The sequence below is a fragment of the Phocoena phocoena genome, chromosome 1 (genome assembly GCF_963924675.1).
Source record: "Phocoena phocoena chromosome 1, mPhoPho1.1, whole genome shotgun sequence".
In the NCBI taxonomy this organism is placed as follows: Eukaryota; Metazoa; Chordata; class Mammalia; order Artiodactyla; family Phocoenidae; genus Phocoena; species Phocoena phocoena.
Genome location: NC_089219.1, coordinates 97,886,683 through 97,911,329, shown reverse-complemented (window position 1 = coordinate 97,911,329; position 24,647 = coordinate 97,886,683). Strand labels below are relative to the sequence as shown.

Genomic DNA, 24,647 nt, shown 5'->3' with positions numbered 1-24,647 from the left:
GTTTTGGGTGCTGTATTTCATGCTGTCTCTTGAATACCTTGCTATGGGGAGAATCAGCTTCCATGTCATAAGGCAGTGCTATGGAAAGGTGCATGTGGCAAAGAATTGATGCCTATCAGGAGCCATATGAGAACTTGGAAGTGTATCCTCTTCTATTTGAGACTTGAGATGACTGCAGCTGACGTCTTGATTGTAGTCATGTGAGCGATCACGAGCCATAATCACCCAATAAAGCTGCTCCCAGATTCATGATCAACAAAAACTGTCAGATAATAAATGTTCATTGTTCTCAGCAACAAGTTTTGGAGTAATTCATTATGCAGCAATAGATAACTAATATCCCTAACTTGCTGGCAGGGCAATTAGGTTGAGTCATGGAAATTATATTTGAGACAAAGGAATGAGAATGTAGTGATTGACAGAGCATAAGCTATTTTATTTATTGAAGAATTAAAATAGTACATTAACAAAACCTTATCTGAAAGAGAAATAACACCAGAACTCTTTTGAATGTAATTATTACCTAAACAACCAGAAATACCTATCCTGCTGAATTCCTTCATAGTTATGTAAATCAAAGGCTAAGAGATTGGCGGAAATCAGGGTGTGAGTCATTGGATAGTTTATTTTGGAAAGACTTAGATGAATCAATAAGACCCTTTAATAAAGAAATTGAAATGAAACCTAACCTTTGGAGAAAGGGTACTCTGTCATTCCTGTAGCCAAGGTCCCCAGTCAAAAGGAAACAGAGGATTGTGACAATGATCCAGTGGACCTGACCCCAGAGCTCCCTTAAGCTTATCTCTTGGTTGACTTTGGAGAGTGGACTGGGCATGATTTAGAGACCAGAGACTTGTTTGACAATGGGAAGATGCAAAAACTCAAGCTGCAGACCCATCCTTTGATCTTGAGCCATTAGTACCACAGGTTCTCTTGGACTTTCATGTCTGACAAATGCTCAGTTATTAATAAGTGACAAGGCTGCTGCCATGAATGATAAAGGATTGCCTTGCTATCTGAGATGGGAAGTGCCTGACCAACACCCTCTTCTCTGGTTGTATGAGACAGGGACTCAACAGGGAAGAGGTGGGAGGGGGACACAGACACCAGTTCAGGAGGTGGTCATTTAGAGCTTCATGGCTTCATGTTACAAGTGATTTTGGATTTCCAGTGATGAAACAAGTCTTTCCCGCACAAGGCAGCCACAGGTCATAATCCTAGGACCTGGCTGGTTTTGTCAATCTGGCAGTTCAACGTCAGTGCAAAGGACATCCCCAATACCTGAGGAAACAGTTGGGAAAGTGTGAGGTCTTTACAGGTGGAAACATCTCACCCACAGTCCCTGGGATCAGTCTCAGAGAAAAAGAAATTGTCCATCACACTGAGAATACCCTTCCTACTCTCACTTTTAATTCTTTCTCAGGAGTTTTCTCCTTTAGCTTTAGAATGGCAGTGGGGAGACAAGTGGGGGTAATGATGGCAAGACAGTAGAGTATAAAGTGTTGGGACAACTTTTGTTTCCTTAATAAATCACAGAAGTCCTGCTGCTGGTATAATCAAGCTCTGCACAGGTCAATACTTTGTGCAGTGAGTGATCTCTACCCTTGCCTTAGGCCTCCTTGGTTTTCAAGTAGAGAAAAATCATTTCTCTCTGAGATTCTTGATTAGGTCTTAGCTAATCTGTGATATACTCAAGAAACTTGGGTATAAAAATGGTAGAAATATCACATAATAAAAAAAAAAACAAAAAACTATCACCCATTCACCCCTGATGTCAAACTAAGCAGAGAAGCATGAGGAAATTGATTACAGTTTTCATCACCAACTCCTGCTTAGCACACAAGGCCAAATTTTCAAGCAGAACGCTTTATTCATCACAGGCTTTTCCAGACCAGCTCTGTGAGGGACCAAAGTAAGGTTCTGCTTGGTGGCTTTTAATTTGACAATGAAACACTCATTTCTCTTAGGGATAAATTGACCAGATAGATCTTACAGCATATTTTCTGTATGCCTTAAACTGGTAATAACATCATTTTCTACTTTACTGGGGAAGCTCATATTTTTGTACCTCATACCATTCTAAAAATTACATGACATCTCACTTAATCCTCAAAGTAATCCTCTGGTTAAGCTCTTACCTGGATCACACATACACAGATAGTGATGATTCCGATATACAGGAAATTGGAGTGAAACCACAGTTTTGCTTTTACATAGCAACCCTAGAAAAAATTACAAGTACAAATGACACTACTATATTACTCAACTTTATCATGAGGCTTATTTGGGAAGATAGTTTGTATTTTGCCTTATGCCAAGAGACTTAGGCAAGGCATTATATTTTTATTATTTTTATATGGATGAAGAAATGGGCATAAAATAGAAAATATTAAACTAGAGACTTTCCTGGTATTATTATCATTGCAGTGTCATCTAAAGTAGAAGTCTTAGATCTTTACACACTGAGTTAAACTAGATCCTAAGAGGCAGGTCAACAACATATGTCTTTGTGTTTTTTGAATATTCATTAGTGTCTTGGGATTGACAAATGGGAATATAGGCTATGCAATCCTAAGACTGGTTGCATTTCAGCTTCTGCTTCAAAAGCCAGTAAACATAATAGGCCTGCCAAGCTGCAGGGCAGTTGCTGGTTGGTAGGTGTCCCAGTCTTTCTTCACAGACCCTCCCAAATTCCAGAGATTTCCAAACAACCTCGAGTAACAGGACCTTAGGGACTTAGTCTATTTGAAAGTTGATTTGGGCTTCTTCTCTGGGTCTAGTCAGAAGTTCTGTCAACTCTCTCTTCCCCAACTCCTCACTCCTTCACTTATGATGCATTCTGCTAAAGGGTTGGATGCTGCCATCTCCAAGGAAGGAGAGCAGGGAAACAGGTAGAGAGAAGCTTTTCTGCTTCAACCTTACAATTTCACTTTCAACCATAAGAAGACCTAATTCTTGCTCAAGAAAAATCTAGACATAGTCTTCTGTCACTATCACATAAATTTTCCCCTCTAATGTAATAGTTTAGAGTAGCAAGATTCTTCATGGCGTCTCTAATCTAGATGAACTTATTCTTTTTCTTGTTTGTTTTTCTTATTTGTCTAGTTATATGAGTTGTTTCCCTGGTCTCTCTTTTGTTTAAGGTTTCCTGTTTCTGGCTGGGAGGACTAGGTCCTGTACGACTGGAGTTTCTAAGGTAATTAAAAGTTTAACCACAGTGGCCAATAGCAGAAAAGTTTCTAAAAATAAATTACCTTAACTTGTGAGTCTGAGGGGCAAGATGTTGGTGGGCTGCCCATCCAATCACTCGTGCCATTTACACCACAACATTGCAGCTGAAAGCCAAACCCCAAACAAGTGATGGTTAGTAAGATAACAGAAAGAAAACCATGGGCCTTGGAGAAACGGTAGGCCCTTCAGATCTGACTCTATAGCAGAAAATCCAGAATTGTCCTGACTACTATGGCTTCTTAGAACTAAGTACTTTCAAACCTGTGATACCATTTCCTTCACACAAAACTTCTTGAAGTAGAGAGGGCATATTTAATTTATTCACATTTTACGAATAAAAAATTAGGCACACAGGAGACTTTATAATGGAGGGATCAGGCTGACCACACCTAGACCCACTGTATGGCTGTTAGCATAGCTGATGCTATTTTGGGCCCTTACAGTTTCTCCTGTCATACCGCTGACCCTACCCAGGGTACAGTAAATCACTTCTATGTCATAAAGAGCTTTGTAATTAATAAATATTGTGGCCTCTATGCTCTGTTAGTCCCAAACAATGATGATAACATTTGCTGATGTACTCCCAGTGCCCACAAGACTAGTTACCATTCATTATGACTTAGGAATGTATGTCCTGTTTCCAAGCATCTACCTCCATACCCTAAGTTAACTATAAAATTGTCCCAATGGCTCCTTGGCAGTGTGGAGTGTAGCTGCGAATGCTTCCTGATCGTTGTCCTCCAGATCCTAATACTACCCTGTGAGTAAGTTACCCTATAATAAACTGACTCAGTGATTATATGGAGCTGCCTGCCTTGTTTTTTGGTCTCAAGATGCCTACTCAGTTCACTGGGCACTTTTCGTTCCCTCCATCCTTGGACAATTGGCAAGCCAGGCAGGAGACTGAAAATAATACAGGAATGGGTGAAGGGGCCAAACAGGGAAAACTTGTTGTCTGTGGGGGAAATCCCAGGTTGGCCAGCCATTTCCATGTGGGGTGATCTGGCTATATTTATGGAACATTTCAGGTTGGTGCAAGAGTAGAGGGATACCCTGAAAACACCAAAGGGCATACTAGATGTATTAACCGAAGAGGTAGCAAAGTGAAAGTGGGGTGAAAAAAAAAGTGAGCAAGCTATTGCAGCTGTTGCATGGCCTTTTTTATGTACTCTAAATATTAGCACAGAAAAGGAATTACAGTTCACCTGGGAACTAGAGAAGACTAAAGAGGCGCTGGCACTAGAGAGGACTGTCTGGATGGCATCTTCTGCAACTTAGGACGTTATGTCAAAGAAAATACAACAAGAGGAAGAACATATTGAAGTGATGGAATGTAAGATGGTTAATCTTGACTTAGGGATGCACGTCCTGTTTCCAAGTATCTACCCCCATACCCTAGGTTACCTATAAGACCATCCCAATGGCCCCTTGGCAGTGTGGAATGCATCTGCAAATGCCTCCAAATCATCTGCCCACTCCCAATCTCACTCTGTAAGTTACCCTGTAATAAGCTGATCCATTGATTATATGGAGCTGCATGCCTCGCTTTTTGGTCTCAAGATGCCTTCTCAGTTTGTTGGGCAGTTTTTGTTCCCTCTGTCCTCCGACACTCACCAACAAGTCTTAAGATCACAGAAAGTAGGACAATCAGATATTCTGTGCCTGCTTATGTGATGCTGTAGGAAATATCTATGTTAGTCTCACCACAAATGGGACCTTTATCAAGCCTCCAGATTCACAAGTATGGGAGACAGAGACTCCCTGATGCTAAAATTCTTTGAGAAGCAAATAGCCAAATCCAGAAATTGGGGAATTCTATAGGAAAAACAACCTAATGTCTTTCCACAAGTAAATAGCATGAACACAGAGAGATACTATCATAAATTAAAAGAGATTTAGAGACATATTATCCAAATATAATATGTAGACCTTGTTTGGATCTTGGTTGGAAGAAACCAATTAAAAATAATATTTTTAGATAAATGATTCTAGACATTTATTAATGATATTAAAGAATTATTGTAGGGGCTTCCCTGGTGGCACAGTGGTTGAGAGTCCGCCTGCCGATGCAGGGGACACGGGTTTGTGCCCTGGTCCGGGAAGATCCCACATGCCGCGGAGCGGCTGGGCCCGTGAGCCATGGCCGCTGAGCCTGCGCGTCCGGAGCCTGTGCACCGCAATGGGAGAGGCCACAACAGTGAGAGGCCCGCGTACCGGAAAAAAACAAAAACAAAAACAAAAACAAAAACAAAAACAAAAAAAAAAAAAAAAAAAAAAGAATTATTGTAAAATTTTAGGTATATTAAATAGACCTTATTTTACAAGAAGATTAAGCAACACACTTCTAAATAACACACGATCAGAGAAGAAATCTCAAGAGAAATTTAAAAATATTGGAAAATCTATACAAAAATGAAAACACACGTGAAAACACAACTTATAAAAATATATAGGATGCAGCAAAAGCAGTGCTTAGAGGGAAATTGATACATTGAATAAAAATATTAGAAAAGAAGAAAGATCAAAAAATCGATAATCTCAGTGTATATCTTAGAAAACTAGAAAAAGAAAAGCAAATTAAGTTCAAAGTAAGAAGAAAAATAAATGAGAATTAAAGCAGAAATCAATGAAATTGAAAATAGGAAATCAATAGAGAAAATCATCAAAATTAAAAGGTGGCCTGGAGAGATTGGTCAAGATGGTGGAGTATGAGGACGTGAAGCTCACCTCCCCCTATGAACACATCAAAAATACATCTACATGTGGAAAAATTCTCACTGAGGGCTTCCCTGGTGGCGCAGTGGTTGAGAGTTCACCTGCTGATGCAGGGGACATGGGTTCATGCCCCGGTCCGGGAAGATCCCACATGCCACAGAGCGGCTGGCCCGTGAGCCATGGCTGCTGAGCCTGCGTGTCCAGAGCCTGTGCTCCACAACGGGAGAGGCCACAACAGTGAGAGGCATGCGTACCGCAAAAAAAAAAAAAAAAAAAAAAAAAAAAAAAAACTCACTGAAAACTAACTAAAAACTGGCTGAAGAAATCCTGTACAACCAAGGCTGTAAAAAAAATACACATATAATTGGGTAGGAAGGGGAAAAAAGTGATTAGGTCAGGACCTGTGCCCCTGGGAGGGAACTCAGAGTAAAAGGGAGAACGCATGGGTGGGATACCGATGCTGGGGAGTGAGTGGTGAGAACCCCAAATTTGGAGCCCCAGTCATGGGTTCCTATGCTTGGGTGAAAAGGTACCTTGTCTGACTGGAGTACTGGTTGGATCAACAGGAGGGCTGTGGAAGCCTGGACTCCACTCGTGAGGAGCGCATGCATGCTGGCTTGCCTCCAAGACAGGGTGGAGAGATGTTTGCTTTAACAGCTGCCAGATTTCTTGCAACAACCTACTCACATGCCCTAACCCAAGCCAAGCAAATGCTCTGGCCCCATTCATTCCATGTCACAGTGCAGCACTTGATCTGGGGTGACCATGACCAAGGAGAAGATGGAAACCATGGAACACAGAGGTGACCCAGTATCGGGGCGGAGCCTGGGTGGAGCAGCAGCTGCCATTGGTGTTTACTCAAGCAGTGCATCAGAAACATCCTAGATCTCTGATGGAGGCTGTTCCACCACCTTCCCCCCGCCCGCCATACACTGAGAGTTCATGCGGACCCCACCTGCCCTGAGGTGTGGCTCCACAACAGGGCAGGGGAAGCAGAGGCTGGGGGCAGTGATTGGCTGTGAGGGACAAGGGGATTTGCACCCAAGGCGGCTTCTGAGCAGAATGAGGGAAACAATTACAGGTGTCTGTGAAGCAGCACATCAAAGACAGCTCAGATGTCTGTCTTCAGCTGACATGAGCCAAGAGCTCACAGGGGTCCCACTTGCTTCAGCACTTCCTCTTTCTGGGTCAAGGGCCCCAGTGCAGGCAGAGGGGAAAACACACACTTAAAGGGAACAGAGCCAGTTCAGATCTGACTCTCAGGGCTTTGGCTCCAGCAACTTGGATTAGACCCTGCCACTGATAGGGCAGTGATGATCACTGAGCAGAGGGGAAGTTCCACCTTACATCTGGGTCTAGATCTAGTCCTTCCATCTCTAGCCCCACTCACCACCAAGGTGATAGCTGTCAGCACACACTAAGGAAAGATGTGACTTGCATCCACATCAAATCCAGCTCTCCCACCAAAGGCTTTGGACATGCATAGTCTATACAGGGACACTCCCACATAACAACACCCCTTCAAGACTGCAATAGGTAACTCTTTCACCTAGATTAATAGAGGCAGAGACAGTTAAGCAAAATGAAAAGGCAGAGGACCTGCTCTCAATTGAAAGAGCAAAAGAAAACCTCTGAATAAATAAATAATGCAATAGAAATAATTTACAGATAAAGAATTCAAAATATTGGTAATAAAAATGTTAACTGAATTAGGGAAAATAAGAGATGTACACAGTGAAAGCTTTAGAGGGGAACACAAAAATATAAAAAAGAAAGAAAGAAAGAGTATACAGAGTGGGAAGGAAGACATAAAACTGTTTTTGTTCACAGGTGATATGATCATCTATGAAGAGAATCAGAAAGAATTGACAAAAAAAAATCCTGGGACTAACAAGCAATTATAACAAGGTTGCAAAATATAAAGTTAATATACAAAAGTCAATTGCTTTCCTATATTACAACAATGAATAAGTGGAATTTGAAATTAAAAACACAATACCATTTACACTAGCATCCCCCAAAATGAAATACTTAAGTATTCAATATAAATCTAACAAAATATGTACAAGATCTTTATGACACTACTTAATAATGAAGTGATCACTGAAGAAATCAAAGAGGAAATAAAAAAATACCTAGAAACAAATGACAATGGAGACACAACGACCCAAAACCTATGGGATGCAGCAAAAGCAGTTCTAAGGGGGAAGATTATAGCAATACAAGCCCATCTTAAGAAGCAGGAAACATCTCGAATAAACAACCTAACCTTGCACCTCAAGCAATTAGAGAAAGAAGAACAAAAAAACCCCAAAGCTAGCAGAAGGAAAGAAATCATAAAAATCAGATCAGAAATAAATGAAAAAGAAATGAAGGAAACGATAGCAAAGATCAATAAAACTAAAAGCTTGTTCTTTGAGAAAATAAACAAAATAGATAAACCACTAGCCAGACTCATCAAGAAAAAAAGGGAGAAGACTCAAGTCAATAGAATTAGAAATGAGAAAGGAGAAGTAACAACTGACACTGCAGAAATAAAAAAAATCATGAGCGATTACTACAAGCAACTCTATGCCAATAAAATGGACAATCTGGAAGAAATGGACAAATTCTTAGAAATGCACAACCTGCCAAGACTGAATCAGGAAGAAATAGAAAATATGAACAGACCAATCACAAGCACTGAAATTGAAACTGTGATTAAAAATCTTCCAACAAACAAAAGCCCAGGACCAGATGGCTTCACTGGTGAATTCTATCAAACGTTTAGAGAAGAGCTAACACTTATCCTTCTTGAACTCTTCCAAAATATAGCAGAGGAAGGAACACTCCCAAATTCCTTCTACGAGGTCACCATCACCTTGATACCAAAACCAGAAAAGGATGTCACAAACAAAGAAAACTATAGGCCAATATCACTGATGAACATAGATGCAAAAATCCTCAACAAAATACCAGCAAACAGAATCCAACAGCACATTAAAAGGATCATACACCATGATCAAGTGGAGTTTATTCCAGGAATGCAAGGATTCTTCAATATATGCAAATCTATCAACGTGATAAACCATATTAACAAATTGAAGGAGAAAAACCATATGGTCATCTCAATAGATGCAGAGAAAGCTTTCGACAAAATTCAACACCCATTTATGATAAAAACCCTGCAGAAAGTAGGCATAGAGGGAACTTTCCTCAACATAATAAAGGCCATATATGACAAGCCCACAGCAAACATCATCCTCAATGGTGAAAAACTGAAAGCATTTCCACTAAGATCAGGAACAAGACAAGGTTGCCCACTCTCACCACTCTTATTCAACATAGTTTTGGAAGTTTTAGCCACAGCAATCAGAGAAGAAAAGGAAATAAAAGGAATCCAAATCGGAAAAGAAGAAGTAAAGCTGTCACTGTTTGCAGATGACATGATACTACACATAGAGAATCCTAAAGATGCTACCAGAAAACTACTAGAGCTAACCAATGAATTTGGTAAAATAGCAGGATACAAAATTAATGCACAGAAATCTCTGGCATTCCTATATACTAATGATGAAAAATCTGAAAGTGAAATCAAGAAAACACTCCCATTTACCATTGCAACAAAAAGAATAAAATATCTAGGAATAAACCTACTTATGGAGACGAAAGACCTGTATGCAGAAAATTATAAGACACTGATGAAAGAAATTAAAGATGATACAAATAGATGGGGAGATATACCATGTTCTTAGATGGGAAGAATCAACATTGTGAAAATGACTCTACTACCCAAAGCAATCTACAGATTCAATGCAATCAATCCCTATCAAACTACCACTGGCATTTTTCACAGAACTAGAACAAAAAATTTCACAATTTGTATGGAAACACAAAAGACCCCGAATAGCCAAAGCAATCTTGAGAACGAAAAAAGGAGCTGGAGGAATCAGGATCCCTGACTTCAGACTATACTACAAAGCTACTGAAATCGAGACAGTATGGTACTGGCACAAAAACAGAAAGATAGATCAATGGGAACAGGATAGAAAGCCCAGAGATAAACCCACACACATATGGACACCTTATCTTTGATAAAGGTGGCAGGAATGTACAGTGGAGAAAGGACAGACTCTTCAATAAATGGTGCTGGGAAAACTGGACAGGTACATGTAAAAGTATGAGATTAGATCACTCCCTAACACCATACACAAAAATAAGCTCAAAATGGATTAAAGACCTAAATATAAGGCCAGAAACTATCAAACTCTTAGAGGAAAACATAGGCAGAACACTCTATGACATAAATCACAGCAAGATCCTTTCTGACCCACCTCCTAGAGTAATGGAAATAAAAACAAAAATAAACAAATGGGGCCTAATGAAACTTCAAAGCTTTTGCACAGCAAAGGAAACCATAATCAAGACCAAAAGGCAACCCTCAGAATGGGAGAAAATATTTGCAGATGAAGCAACTGACAAAGGATTAATCTCCAAAATTTACAAGCAGCTCATGCAGCTCAATAACAAAAAAACAAACAACCCAATCCAAAAATGGGTGGAAGACCTAAATAGACATTTCTCCAAAGAAGATATACAGAATGCCAACAAACACATGAAAGAATGCTCAACATCATTAATCATTAGAGAAATGCAAATCAAAACTACAATGAGATATCATCTCACACCAGTCAGAATGGCCATCATCAAAAAATCTAGAAACAATAAATGCTGGAGAGGGTGTGGAGAATAGGGAACACTCTTGCACTGCTGGTGGGAATGTGAATTGGTTCAGCCACTATAGAGAACAGTATGGAGGTTCCTTAAAAAACTGCAAATAGAATTACCATATGACCCAGCAATCCCACTACTGGGCATATACCCTGAGAAAACCAAAATTCAAAAAGAGTCATGTACCAAAATGTTCATTGCAGCTCTATTTACAATAGCCTGGAGATGGAAGCAACCTAAGCGCCCATCATCGGATGAATGGATAAAGAAGATGTGGCACATATATACAATGGAATATTACTCAGCCTTAAAAAGAAATGAAATTGAGCCATTTGTAATGAGATGGATAGACCTAGAGTCTGTCATTCAGAGTGAAGTAAGTCAGAAAGAAAAAGACAAATACCGTATGCTAACACATATATATGGAATTTAAGGAAAAATGTCATGAAGAACCTAGGGGTAAGACAGCAATAAAGACGCAGACCTACTGGAGAACAGACTTGAGGATATGGGGAGGGGGAAGGGTGAGCTTTGACAGGGTGAGAGAGAGTCATGGACATATACACACTAACAAACGTAGTAAAGTAGATAGCTAGAGGGAAGCAGCCGCAAGGCACAGGATATTAGCTCTGTGCTTTGTGACGGCCTGGAGGGGTGGGATGGGGGAGTGGGGGGGAGGGAGACGCAGGAGGGAAGACATGTGGGAGCATGTGTATCTGTATAACTGATTCACTTTGTTATGGAGCGGAAACTAACACACCATTGTGGAGCAATTATACCCCAATAAAGATGTTTAAAAAAAAAAAAAAGATCTGTATGAGAAAAAAACTCTGATGAACAAAATCGAAGAAGAACCAAGTAAATGGGGAGATATGCCATGTTCGTGGATAGGAAGACTCAATGTTAAGGTATCAGTTCTTCCCAACTTGATCTATAGATTCAGTGTTACCCCAATCAAAATCCCAGCCAGTTATTTTATGAATATGAACCAACTGATTCTAAAGTTTATATAGAGAGGCAAAAGACTGAGAATAGTCAATACAATATTGAAGAAAAAGAACAAAGTTGGAGGACTGATGTTACCCAGCTTCAAGGCTTACTAAAGCTACAGTAATCAAGACAGTACGGTATTGGTGAAAGAATAGACAAATAGATTTAGAGAGCCCAGAAACAGGCCTGCAAAAATATAGTCAAATGATCTTTGACAAAAGAGCAAAGGCAATACAATGGAAAAAAGATAGTCTGTTTAACAAATGGTGCTGGAACAACTGGATATTCACATGCAAAAAAAAAAAAAAAAAAAAGAGAGAGAGAGAAAGAAAGAAAATATCTAGACTGAGACCTTACACCCTTCACAAAAATTAACTCCAAATAGATCATAGACCTAAAAGTAAAACACAAAACTATAAAAATCCTAGAAGATAATACAGGAGAAAACCTACATGACCTTGATTATGAAGATATATTTTTAGAAGAAACACCAAAGGTATGACCCATGAAAGAAATAATTGATAAGCTGGACTCAGTTAAAATTAAAAACTTATATTCTGCAAAAGACAATATCAGGAGAATTAGAAGACAAGCCACAGACTGGGAGAAAATATTTGCAAAAGGCACATCTGATAAAGGATTTTTGCCTAAATATTTAAAAAAAAAACCTCTTAAAACTCAACAATAAGAAAACAACCAACCTGATTAAAAAATGAACCAATGACCTTAACAGACACCTCACCACAGAAGATATACAGATGGCAAATAAACATATGAAAATCCGCATTATATGTCATCAAGGAAATGAAAATTAAAACAATGAGCTACCAGTACACACCTATGAAGGTGGTCAAAATCTGGAACACTGACACTAAATACTCATGAGATGTGGAGCAACAGGAACACCCATACATTGCTGGTGGGAATGAGAAATGGTACAGATGCTTTGGAAGACCATTTGGAGGCTTTTTACAAATTATACATACTTTCACCAAATGAACCAGCAATCATGTTCCTCAGTATTTATCCAAAGGAGTTGAAAAGTTATGTCCACAGAAAAAAAACTGCTCATGGATTACTATAGCAGCTTTATTCATAATTGCCAAAACTTGGAAGCAACCAAGATGTCCTTCAATAGGTGAATAAATAAGTAAACTGTGGTATATCCAGAAAATGGAATATTAACATTAAAAGTAAATGAGCTATCAAGCCATGAAAAGACATGGAGGGATCTTAAAAGTATATTAGTAAGTGGAAGAAGCCAGCTTGAAATGATTATATACAGTATGACTTCAACTATATGACATTCTGGAAAAGGCAAAACTATGGAGACAATAAAAAGATCAGTGGTTGCCAAGGATGAGGGTAGGAGGAGGTATAAATAGGCAGAGCACAGAGGATTTTTAGGGCAGGGAAACTACTCTGTATGATATTATAATGATGCACATATGTCATTATAAGTTTGTTCAAATGCATAGAATGTGCAACACCAAGAGTGAACCCTAATGTTAACTATGGACTTTGGATGATAATCATGTGTCAATGTAGGCTCATCCTTCATCTAAAAAAATGTACTATTCTGGTGATGTTGATAATGGGGGAGGCTATGCATTTGTGGGAGTATATGAGAAATCTCTGTACCTCCCTCTCAGTTCTGTTGTAAACCCAAGACTGCTCTAAAAATATAAAGTGTTTGGAGCTCCCCTGGTGGATCGGTGGTTGAGAGTCCGCCTGCCGATGCAGGGGACGCGGGTTCGTGTTCCAGTCCAGGAATATCCCACATGCCGCGGAGCGGCTGGGCCCGTGAGCCATGGCCGCTGAGTCTGCGCCTCCGGAGCCTGTGCTCTGCAGCGGGAGAGGCCGCAGCGGTGAGAGGCCCACGTACCACACACAAAAATAATAATAAATAAATAAATAAATAAAGTGTTTGTTAAAAAGGAAGTTATTATCTTTATATTTAATTTTAAATGATATAATATCTATTATTTGCTTTAATAAATACTAGCAAAAAAAGTATAGAGGGTTAGCTAAAACAACATTGGCAAAATGTTGACTATTGAAGCTGGGTGATATGTACCCAGAGATACATTTTTCTATTATTCTCTTTTCTTTTGTATAAGTCTAGAAATTCTATAATAAGAAGGCTTCTAAACAGGATTTTTAAAAAAAAAGAAAGAAAGAAAAAGAAAGAATTGGGGATCCAGAAAGGTTAAGTGACTTTTCCAAGACTACCCAATCCTGGTCTCTGGGCTTTAATTCCTGTGCTATTTCTTTTTTTTTTTTTTTTGCGGTACGCGGGCCTCTCACTGTTGTGGCCTCTCCCGTTGCGGAGCACAGGTTCCGGACGCGCAGGCTCAGCGGCCATGGCTCATGGGCCCAGCCGCTCTGCAGCATGTGGGATCTTTCCGGACCGGGGCACGAACCCGTGTCCCCTGCATCGGCAGGTGGACTCTCAACCACTGCGCCACCAGGGAAGCCCTGTGCTATTTCTTTTACTCCACACTAAGCAAGCATAGCAGGGCCACAGGTGGCTCCATGTGGTCATAATTGTATTGTCTGAGACACAAGCTGTGCCAGTGTCATGCTGGCCCCCGACCCCAACACACCAAGGCAGGAGTTAATATGTATGTTTGTTGGTGGGTTAGGGTATGACGAATGGGGTGCTGGTGAGCTAGATAACAAGAATGATTTGGGCTACTCAGGACTTCAAAAGAGATTTCTTGCATTAAACAATTTCTGTTTTCAGAAAAATTTTGGAAAATACATAAACGAATCCAGTATAACATGTTTGGGTCTTTCTTACATCTTAGTAAGGCTTAAAAAATGAGCCTGAGTGGATGAAGGGTAAAAGAGAATGTAGACAACTTTGTACCAATCAAGCTGATTCCTGTGCTCTGCTGTTTGTGATAGCCAAACATTATTCTTAACCTAGGAGCTGTGGACCTTAGATTCTGAAACTTTCATGAAAGGAAGACCCGTCTAGTCCCCAGGGACTGAGGTTGGAAAATTATGTCTGGGCTGAGCTGAGGAGAATTCCACTTGTACTCACAAATGACTGGATGGAGTCCCATGCCGCCTTGGTGCTGTTGTCTGAGTAATATTGCTGGATGCTGTCAGTCAGACCCTCAGCCACATAGTCATTCAGCTGGGTGGGGCACATTCCAGCAGAGAAGACATTGTAAAAAGCAAGTGAGTTCAAGGAACAACGAATTTCTAATGTAGGCTAATAAAATGGTTCCATCTGCTCCTCCCTTCCAAATGGTCTCCTCAGAACTAGGAAGTGAGGGGAGGGAGCTTATATATAGGAAGAAATGCTGAGGATGAGATGGCATTGAAGGAAGAAGTACACAGTGGTCTCTTGTCCTTCCAGAACTCTGGTTTTACAAAGGAGGAAAACGGACAATCAAAGCATGAGTTCTCTTAGGCACTGAGACAGATATTCTGTACTGCCAAACACATGGAGAAAAGTAAATAGGTAAATAGGAGGAAGATAAACTTGCTTTTTTACCGTTCTTCCTATTCATCCTTCAAAACAGCACTCAAATGCAATCTCCTTCATGATTTTTTTTCTCTCCCCAATTGCAATTAATCCCTCTTTCCTTCATCCTTCTACTTTGATTCTAACTCTATTATAGGACTTATTTTGTGCCAATTTCTTCTCCACTGCACACTACCCACTCTTAGCAATACAACAATGAGTCTGATTCTCTATAACTTACCTTCTGTTCATACACGAAGAGCAGGATGGCCAAGGTCACCTCAGAAAGGAGGATAATCAGCAGCAGGACAAAGAACTGGGGCAAAGAAGAGAGATGCTCACAGCACTGATCCTCATGCCTCCCCCACTTCTACTCCACCCTGGGAGCATCCAGGCATGTCTCTGCACATGTGCAGGAGGTTCTGTTCCTGCCTGTTTGAGCCTTCATAAGCTTTCTCTTGTTTTGTGAGGAATATTTGTTCTTTTCCTACAACTATACTCTAAGACTCTAGAGGGCAGATCAGCTGTCTTCAAACTTTGTTCTCTTCTTCCCATTGTGCTTCTACCCATTGTGCCCACTGAGCTCCATGTGCATAATGAATAGGCAACACTATTTGTTGAATCAATGAAGAAGTTTTAGCATCAGCCTATTGAAACAACTGAGCAAAAACCAGTAAACTGAACCATGTGTCTTTAGAATTTGGGGCCTGGTCCTTTCTGCAAGCAAAGGGCTTTTTTAGGGTGGAGGAAGGTAATGCTAGAGGTTGAGAGGAGCCCTGTACAGATGGGGAGAAAATGTGCTCTAATCATGATCTTAACTCATATTTATCTCCAACTCTAGGTGCTTATGCCAATCACAATTAACAGAAAACACATTTTCACTTATTCACTTTCCTTCATTTTTTACCCCAACACAAATTTTGACTACTTAAAACCTTTTTCCCAAGTCTATAATCTTCCATCTTTTGCCACTAGTCTGGGAACTATCTGAGAACAAGGACTTTCTTATTCTATCCCCCTTTTGTTTTCTTTTTTAATTAATTAATTTATTTTTGGCTGTGTTGGGTCTTCGTTGCTGTGTGCCGGCTTCTCATTGCAGTGGCTTCTCTTGTTGCAGAGCATGTGCTCTAGGCACATGGGCTTCAGTAGTCGTGGTTCGCAGGGCTCTACAGTGCAGGCTCAGTAGTTGTGGCACATGGGCTTAGTTGCTCTGCGACATGTGGGACCTCCCTGGAGCAGGGCTCGAAGCCATGTCGCCTGCATTGGCAGGTGGATTCTTAACCACTGTGTCACCAGGGAAGCCCTCTTATTCTATCTTTTGACTCCAGTTTAACAGTTCACCCATAATGGAAAGAAGATTAACCACATGACTTGAGGAAAAAGAAAGGTGATTGGGAACCCATATTTATGGATAGAGTGGCACTGTTATACCGAGCTCTGTTCTGAGCACACCAGAGGAATGAAGAGCTCTTCCTCCATAGATCTTACAGGAAAAACCTAAGTCTAAAGGTGTTCCTTAGGATAGGTAACTGACAGGGAGCAAGTGAAAAGCTCTAGCATCTCTCATGTTAGACCTCAATATCTGCAGCCTAGGCCTTCACCCATTTGGGTCACTCAAACTATGGTGTAACTAGTGCAGATATCAGATAGGTAAGCATCCTCTGCCATTTTAGGAGGGTTACAGCACTCAGAAGAATCTAGAGACTATATTTTCCATCAGTTAGTGACTCTGAGTCAGATCCTGGAAATATATACTAATGTGAGGAGGATTTAGGCAGATGGATGACAGTTGATTTCAACCAGATATAAATAAGAAATGGGGGGAGATAAATTGGGAAATTGGGATTGACATAGAAACACTACTATATATAAAGTAGATAACTAATAAGAACCTGCTGTATAGCACAGGGAACTCTACTCAATACTCTGTAATGGCCTACATGGGAAAAGAATCTAAAAACAAAAAAAGAGTGGATATATGTTTATGTATAATAGATTCACTTTGTTGTACACTGGAAACCAACACAACATTGTTAATCAACTATACTCTAATAAAAATTTTAAAAATAAAATAAATGATGAAATCTATAGGAAAAAGAAAGAAGAAATAAAAGTTATGAAGGCAAATTATAATGATAAGGTCGTCATTAACAGTGTAAAATGGATGTCAAGGAGGATAACAATGCCCTCTCTTATCTATCCCTAGGACCACAGTCAAGAACAAAATACTACTGGTCTAGACAGAGTGGACTGACCTGAGGTGCCAATTTTATGTTCCTATGATTTCCCTGCACTAATAGGTGAGTTGCTAGAAAATATCTTGCTTGTGGCTTAAGCCAAGGCATCATGTCGCCCCACTTAGGGCACCACATCAACTGTGAGAGTAACTCACCGACATAAGCAGGCACTTATTCTCCTTGATGGATCCCATGCAGCCCAGGAAGGCAACCACCATGATAATGGAACCCACGATGACAAGCACATTGCCCAGCGTGAGAGAGGGGAGTTTATGGAAGAGCACTCCAAAGTTGTTATGGATCAGGAGGTAGATCCCAAAGCCCAAAATGCAACAGCCACAGAGCTGAAAGGAGAATCACATAACATTCTGAAATAAAATGTGGTCCTTGAATATCTCCTCATACTCACTTACATGAGATTATAATCACCTTTTTCTATTGGTTCTACACAACAAACTCTTTACCCAGATTTCCCCATGCCCTTAGAAAAAAAGTTATCATCTCCTGTGATGTCCCACTCATGCCTCATCCTACCCATATCAGATACCAGGGAAAGCTCATTCCTATGGGTAACACAGTATCTTCAGGCTTCAGATTCCCACTCTTGCTTCCAGATCTTCATGATTCAGATCCCTACTCCTTGTTCCCTCAAGTACTTATATATGGTCTTCCCTTTGGAAACCACAACCATGTAAAGGGAATACCCTGGTTGAGAAGTTCATCTTTCTTGGCAGAAAACTAGAGAAGCCAAACTTTTAAGAATTTTCTCATAGAAACATGAGTACCAACCTATCCTATGTCTGAAATTCAATTGCTTAATCTGGTATAGTGACACCTCCCCAGAAAAGGTGACTTCCTTTTCAATCATCTATTCTTTCCAAGGGGTTAGGTTTGGGCATCGGGGGAGCAAGAAGAAAAGAGCCATTAAATACAGGGAATGTAGAGTCTTAGGTTTCTGACCCATAGATGTCAGCAGTGAGCAGTAATAGCCTAAAGCTCCCAGAGAAACAGTATCCTCTACTGCACTGGTATCTTTCAATTTTGCAGGCTTATATTATGGCAGGATGGAAAGAGGGGAGAAAATTATCATCCCCTTCTTCTTAGGCTGTGTATACTGCACCTGACCTGGGCATGTGTGGGTTCCACTCCACACCAGGCTCTTCAGGAGAGGAGAGAGAAGTAAAGTGTAGCTAGGAAGAGGTGAGTTCAACCATGCTCAGAAGAGACAGACTTACCCAGAAGATCAAATTGAAGAAAAACAGGACATACTTCAGCAATTTCAAGCTACTCATGCCCATGCTGAGATATTCTTGCCCTAAAATGTAGAAGGAAGAAAAGAGGACATAAGTGACCTGGCTCTGCAAAGTGGCACCAGAGATCAGAGGACACATATGTCCAGGGTTCAAGGATCTCCAGCATCACCTTGAGTTTGAGCTGTGAATCTTTTCTGGAAAGTTTCCCCAAACTTCTTGCTCTTTTAGTCTCTGAACTGAGGAACCAATTGGTTCATCTTGGACACCACGTTTGTTTCAATTCAGCAAGCTAAAGATGCTTAACATTAAATTAAGCACTCTAGAAGTAAGCAATAGACCCATTCTTAGAGGAGGCTGAGTCAGTGACACATACCATGTCAGTGCTCAGGGACTGAAGGAAGCCCTGGGATCAGGGATAGGCTGGTCATTCAGCTGTGGAGGTCAGTGACTTGATCCACCAGTTTCTTATATACCCTGAGATGCATATACACTCTACATTTGGTCTATGAACTTCTCCACATGAAAATGTGGGGAACATATCTATGCCTCATTCATCCTTCTACTGAAGAAACATATATGGTGTTTTCTGTTCTAAGTGCTGTGGAAGATATAAACATGACTAAGCAATAGCAATCCTCCAGAAAATGTCAACCTTACAGCAGAGATAACATTGAGCAACAAATATCCAGTGAAGAAACAAAAAGAGATTACAATGAGAGCTTGAAATTTTTAAAAATATAATTTCATTTTTCAGTGAGGACATCAGTATCCACAGTCTGGTCCTCAATTATAGAGATCCAGATACACGGTTTTGAATTTTCTCTCAGAAGTAATGAGTTTCTGTATAGTGACTCATATTTTAAAACTGCACATAAGACTGATATACAAAGCAATAAAGTCAATTTTTTTTTCTCCCATTAGAACTATGCTTTTTCTAGTGCATAGATTGCTTTTATAATCCATCATACCTTCATTGCAGTGTCAAGATACCCAGAAATCAGATAGTCTTAAGTGATAGTTCATTCAGGCTATAAATAAGCCTGATGAGGTACTTATGTTACATAATAGAGTAATCTTCTCTGTTAAAAAGGTCAAATACTTATATCTATCTCACACCATTTTCCTATTTCTTTATTTTGTCCTTCTCTTTTCCCTTCCTTCTTATCTTGACCCTCAGAATTATTCTTAATTGTTAATAATTACTTTAACCAAGTTAAAATAAAGGTAGATTTTAATTTTATTTGGAAATGCTTAAGAGGTAAAAAAATAAAAGTATAATGATTTATTACATAGGCTTTGAAGTCAAAGTTGAAGTCAACTTTCACCTATGTCACTGAACAGGTGTGTGAGATTTGTGAACCTACTTAACATTTCCAGTTACAATTTATCCCTGTGTAAAATGAGGTAATACTTATACATTATAGGGTAGAAGTAAAGGTTAAATCATCTTACCAAAGAGACTGATGTATGACTCAATAAATGGAACCCATGTTTATTTAGATGGATTTGAGTATTTTCCAGACCTCATAGTTAAGAGTTAACTGCTCAAAAAGACTACACTCATTTGAATGTGTTTATTTGAATGTCACCTCCTTCATCAATCCGGCTGAAAATCTTTGTATTTCCATGGCAGTTAGTACTGTTCTTTGGGACTTGACATAGTCAAGTCTATTTCATTACCTGATATTGCCTGTGCAAAGGGCTATTGTAAGGAATCTCAAAAATTTGGAGATAAGGACTGGTAAATTTTACATCTTAAGAGTTAAATTAATTAAAATTCTAGTTAAACAAATAATTTATCCATAGATATATCTTAGTCTGGGAGATACTTGGTCAATGTACAGAGAAAAAAGAACAAAGCTGGGATTATAACCCTCCCAGACTTCACACGTACTATTGCGTTGGCCAAAAAGTTCTTGTGGGCTTTTCTATAAGATTTTATCCATAAGATCAATACAAAGTTACAGTAATCAAAACAACATGGTATCAGCCCAAAACAGATACATAGGTCAATGGAACTGAATAGAGAGCCCAGAAATAAATCTATGCACCTATGATCAATTAATCTATGACAAAAGAGGCAAGAATACACAATGGAGAAAAGACAGTCTCTTCAAAAAGTTGTGCTGGGAAAACTGGACAGCCACATGTAAAACAGAGAGGTTAGAACATTCTCTCACACCATATACAAAAATAAATGCAAAATGGTTTAAATACCTAAATGTAAGACCAGAAACTATAAAACTCCTAGAGGAGAACATAGGCTGAACACTCTCAACATAAATCATAGCAATATTTTCTTGCATCAGTCTCCTAAGGCAAAAGAAATAAAAGCAAAGCTAAACAAATGAGACCTAATTAAAGTTAAAAGTTTTTGCACAGCAAAGGAAACCATCAACAAAATAAAAAAACAACCTATGGGATGGGAGAAAATATTTGCAAATTATGCAACCAACAAGGGGTTAGTATCCAAAATATATAAACAGCTCATACAACTCAATATCAAAAAACCAGATAATCCAATCAAAAACGGGCAGAAGACTTGAACAGACATTTTTCCAAAGAAGACATACAGATAGATGGCTAACAGGCACATGAAAAGATACTCAGCATCATTAATTATTAGAGAAATGCAAATCAAAACCACAGTGAGGTATCACCTCACATCTGTCAGAATGGCTGTCATCAAAAAGTCTACAAATAACAAATGTTGGTGAGGATGTGGAGAAAAGGGAATCCTTGTACACTGTTGGTGGAAATGTAAATTGGTGCCACCACTAAGGAACTATGGAGGTTCCTCAAAAAACTAAAAATAGAACTACCATATTGTCTAGCAGTTCTACTCATGGTTATATACTGAGAAAAACCAAAAACTCTAATCCAAAAAGATAATTGCACCCTAAAGTTCATAGCCTATTGGCTCTTGAAAATAGCCAAGACATGGAAGCAACCCAAGTGCCTATCAACAGACAATTGAATAAAGAACATATTGAATTGAATAAAGAAATATATATATATAATATATATATTAGCCATAAAAAAGAATGAAATACTGCCATTTGCAACAATGTGGATGGACCTAGAGAATATTGTGCATAGTTAAATAAGTCAGAGAAAGTCAAATACTATATGATATCGCTTACATGTGGAATCTAAAATATAATAAAAATAAATGAATATGCAGAACAGAAACAGATTCATAGATATAGAAAATAAACTTGTGTTTACCAAATGGGAGAGGGAAGATGGAGGAACAAATTAAAGGTATGGGATAACAGATACAAATTACTATATATAAAAAATACATAAGCAGCAAGGATATACTGCATAGAACAGGGAATTATATGCATCATCTTGTAATAGCCTATAATGAGTATAATCTGCAAAAATACTGAATCACTATGCTGTACACCTGAAATAACACAATATTATAAATCAACTATACTTAAATAAAGAAAGAAAATCCATAGTTCTTCTGCATATTAACAACAAATATTCAGAACTCAATTTTTAAAAAATACATTTACAATAGCATCAAACTATGAAATATTTAAGAATTAATCTTACAAAAGATGTGAAACATCTACACACTGAAAACTAAAAACCAAACATAAATAAACAAAAAAACATTGCTGAGAGAAATTGAAAAAGATATAAATAAATGGAGAGATATACCATGTACATGGGCTAAGAGACAGTGCTGTTAAAATGTCAATTCTTCCCAAATTTATCGATAGATTCATTGTAATTGCAATCAATGTCACAGCAGATATCTTTGTAGACATTTGAATATTGATTCTAAAATTCACTTGGGAATGCAAAGGTCTTAGAATAGCAAAAACAAATTTGATAAAGAACAAAGGTGGAGGACAAGCACTACCTGATTTTGCTACTTTCTATGAAGTTACAACAATAAAGAAGGCAGAGTATTGGCATGAAAATAAACAAATAGATTAATGGAACAGAATAGAGAACTAGACATATGTGAACAATTGATTTGCAACAAAGATAAAAAGTTAATACAACAGAGAAAGGATATTTTTTTGAACATGATACTGGAACAATTGGATATTGCAAATATGCAAAAAAATGAATTTGGATACATATATCTCAAAAATTAAGTAAAAAATAGGTCATAGACCTAAATATAAAACCTACAACTACAATACTCCAGAAGAAAATATAGGAGAAAATATTTGCAACCTCGATAGGCAAAGAATTCTCCGATAAGGCACCAAAAGCACAATCCATAAAAGAACTGATAAATTAGACTTCTATAAATTTTTTTTAAAAATTCTGCTCTTCAAAAGATACTGTTAAGAGAAAGAAAAGACAAGCCACAGATGAGGAGAAAATATTTCCAAATCACATATGAGATAAAGGGTTTCTATCCAGATTCCAAAAAGAAGTTATGGGAACCTCTGACTTATAGGAAGTAGGTCAGAAGCACAGGTTACAACCTGGGCTTGGGACTGGTATCTTAAATGGAAGGAAGTCTTGTGGGACTGAGCTCTTTACTCATGGAATATGATTCTATCTCTGGGTAGACAGTGTCAGAATTGAGTTGAATTCTTGGACACTCTGCTTGTCTCCAAGAATTGCTTGTTAGTGTGGGGAAGCCGCCTCACACACATATATTGGAATTAGGTCCAGGAAGCTAATTTACAACCTAGAGCTCTAACAACAGGTGAATGGATAAATAAACAGTGGTATAACTATATAATGGTATACTACTCAGGAATAAAAAGGAATGAACTGTTGGTACACTCTAGAGCATAGACGAATCTCCAAATGATTAAGGTGAGTGAAAGAAGCGAGACAAAACAGGAGTACCTAATGTGTGATTACAGTTATATAACATTTTAGAAAATGAAAACTATGGCAAAAGAAAGCAGATGGATGATTGCCTGGGGACTAGGGTAGACGAGTATGGCATGGGGTAAATAGAGGGGGAGCAGGGAAGGACAAGAAGAAGAGATCACAAAAGACCATGAACAATATTTTGTGAGTGATGAATATGTTTATTACTTTGAATGTAGTGACGGTTATTTTATTTTATTTTTTTAGGTAGCTACTGCGTGCGGTTGGTATTCTTTTCCTATTGCTGTCACAGCTTAACATCTTTCTTTTAATTTTTGAATTTTATTTTATCTTTTTATACAGCAGGTTCTTATTAGTGATCAATTTTATACACATCAGTGTATACATGTCAATCCCAATCGCCCAATTCATCACACCATCACACCCACCCACCCGTGGCTTTCCCCCTTGGTGTCCATCTGTTTGTTCTCTATATCTGTGTCTCAATTTCTGCCCTGAAAACTGGTTCATCTGTACCATTTTTTCTAGGTTCCACATATATGCATTAATATACAATATTTGTTTTTCTCTTTCTGACTTACTTCACTCTATATGACAGTCTCTAGATCCATCCATGTCTCAACAAATGACCCAATTTTGTTCACTTTTACGGCTGAGTAATATTCCATTGTATATATGTACCACATTTCTTTACCCATTCGTCTGTCGATGGGCATTTAGGTTGCTTCCATGACCTGGCTATTGTAACTAGTGCTGCAGTGAACATTGGGGTGCATGTGTCTTTTTGAATTGTGGTTTTCCCTGGGTATATGCCCAGTAGTGGGATTGCTGGATCATATGGTAATTCTATTTTTAGTTGTTTAAGGAACCTCCATACTGTTCTCCATAGTGGCTGTATCAATTCACATTCCCACCAACAGTGCAAGAGGGTTCCCTTTTCTCCACACCCTCTCCAGCATTTGTTGGTTGTAGATTTTCTCATGAAGCCAATTCTAACTGGTGTGAGGTGATACCTCATTGTAGTTTTGATTTGCATTTCTCTAATAATTAGTGATGTTGAGCAGATTTTCATGTGCTTCTTGGCCATCTGTATGTTTTTTTTGGAGAAATGTCTATTTAGTTCTTCTGCCCATTTTTGGATTGGGTTGTTTGTTTTTTTTAATATTGAGCTGCATGAGCTGGTTATATATTTTGGAAATTAAGCCTTTGTCC

At 38.9% G+C, this 24,647-nt stretch overlaps 1 protein-coding gene across 2 annotated transcripts in view; it reads right to left on the bottom strand.

Annotated features, from left to right (window-relative positions):
* Nucleotides 1-415: 415 nt before the first annotated feature.
* CD53 (CD53 molecule) overlaps nucleotides 416-24,647 on the bottom strand; it is a 36,170-nt gene continuing 11,938 nt past the window's right edge. Inside the window, exons 2-8 of one of the 2 annotated variants that reach the window (XM_065877151.1) lie at nucleotides 18,597-18,676; nucleotides 17,517-17,705; nucleotides 15,366-15,440; nucleotides 14,696-14,791; nucleotides 3,255-3,335; nucleotides 2,139-2,222; nucleotides 416-1,281 (exon numbers count right to left, since the gene is read on the bottom strand). In XM_065877151.1, coding sequence (XP_065733223.1) covers nucleotides 1,210-1,281; nucleotides 2,139-2,222; nucleotides 3,255-3,335; nucleotides 14,696-14,791; nucleotides 15,366-15,440; nucleotides 17,517-17,705; nucleotides 18,597-18,659 — 660 coding nt within the window. In that variant the 5' untranslated portion in view covers nucleotides 18,660-18,676 and the 3' untranslated portion in view covers nucleotides 416-1,209. Of the gene's footprint in view, nucleotides 1,282-2,138; nucleotides 2,223-3,254; nucleotides 3,336-14,695; nucleotides 14,792-15,365; nucleotides 15,441-17,516; nucleotides 17,706-18,596; nucleotides 18,677-24,647 lie in introns of those variants that run through there. The other variant, XM_065877159.1, reaches the window with a different exon arrangement.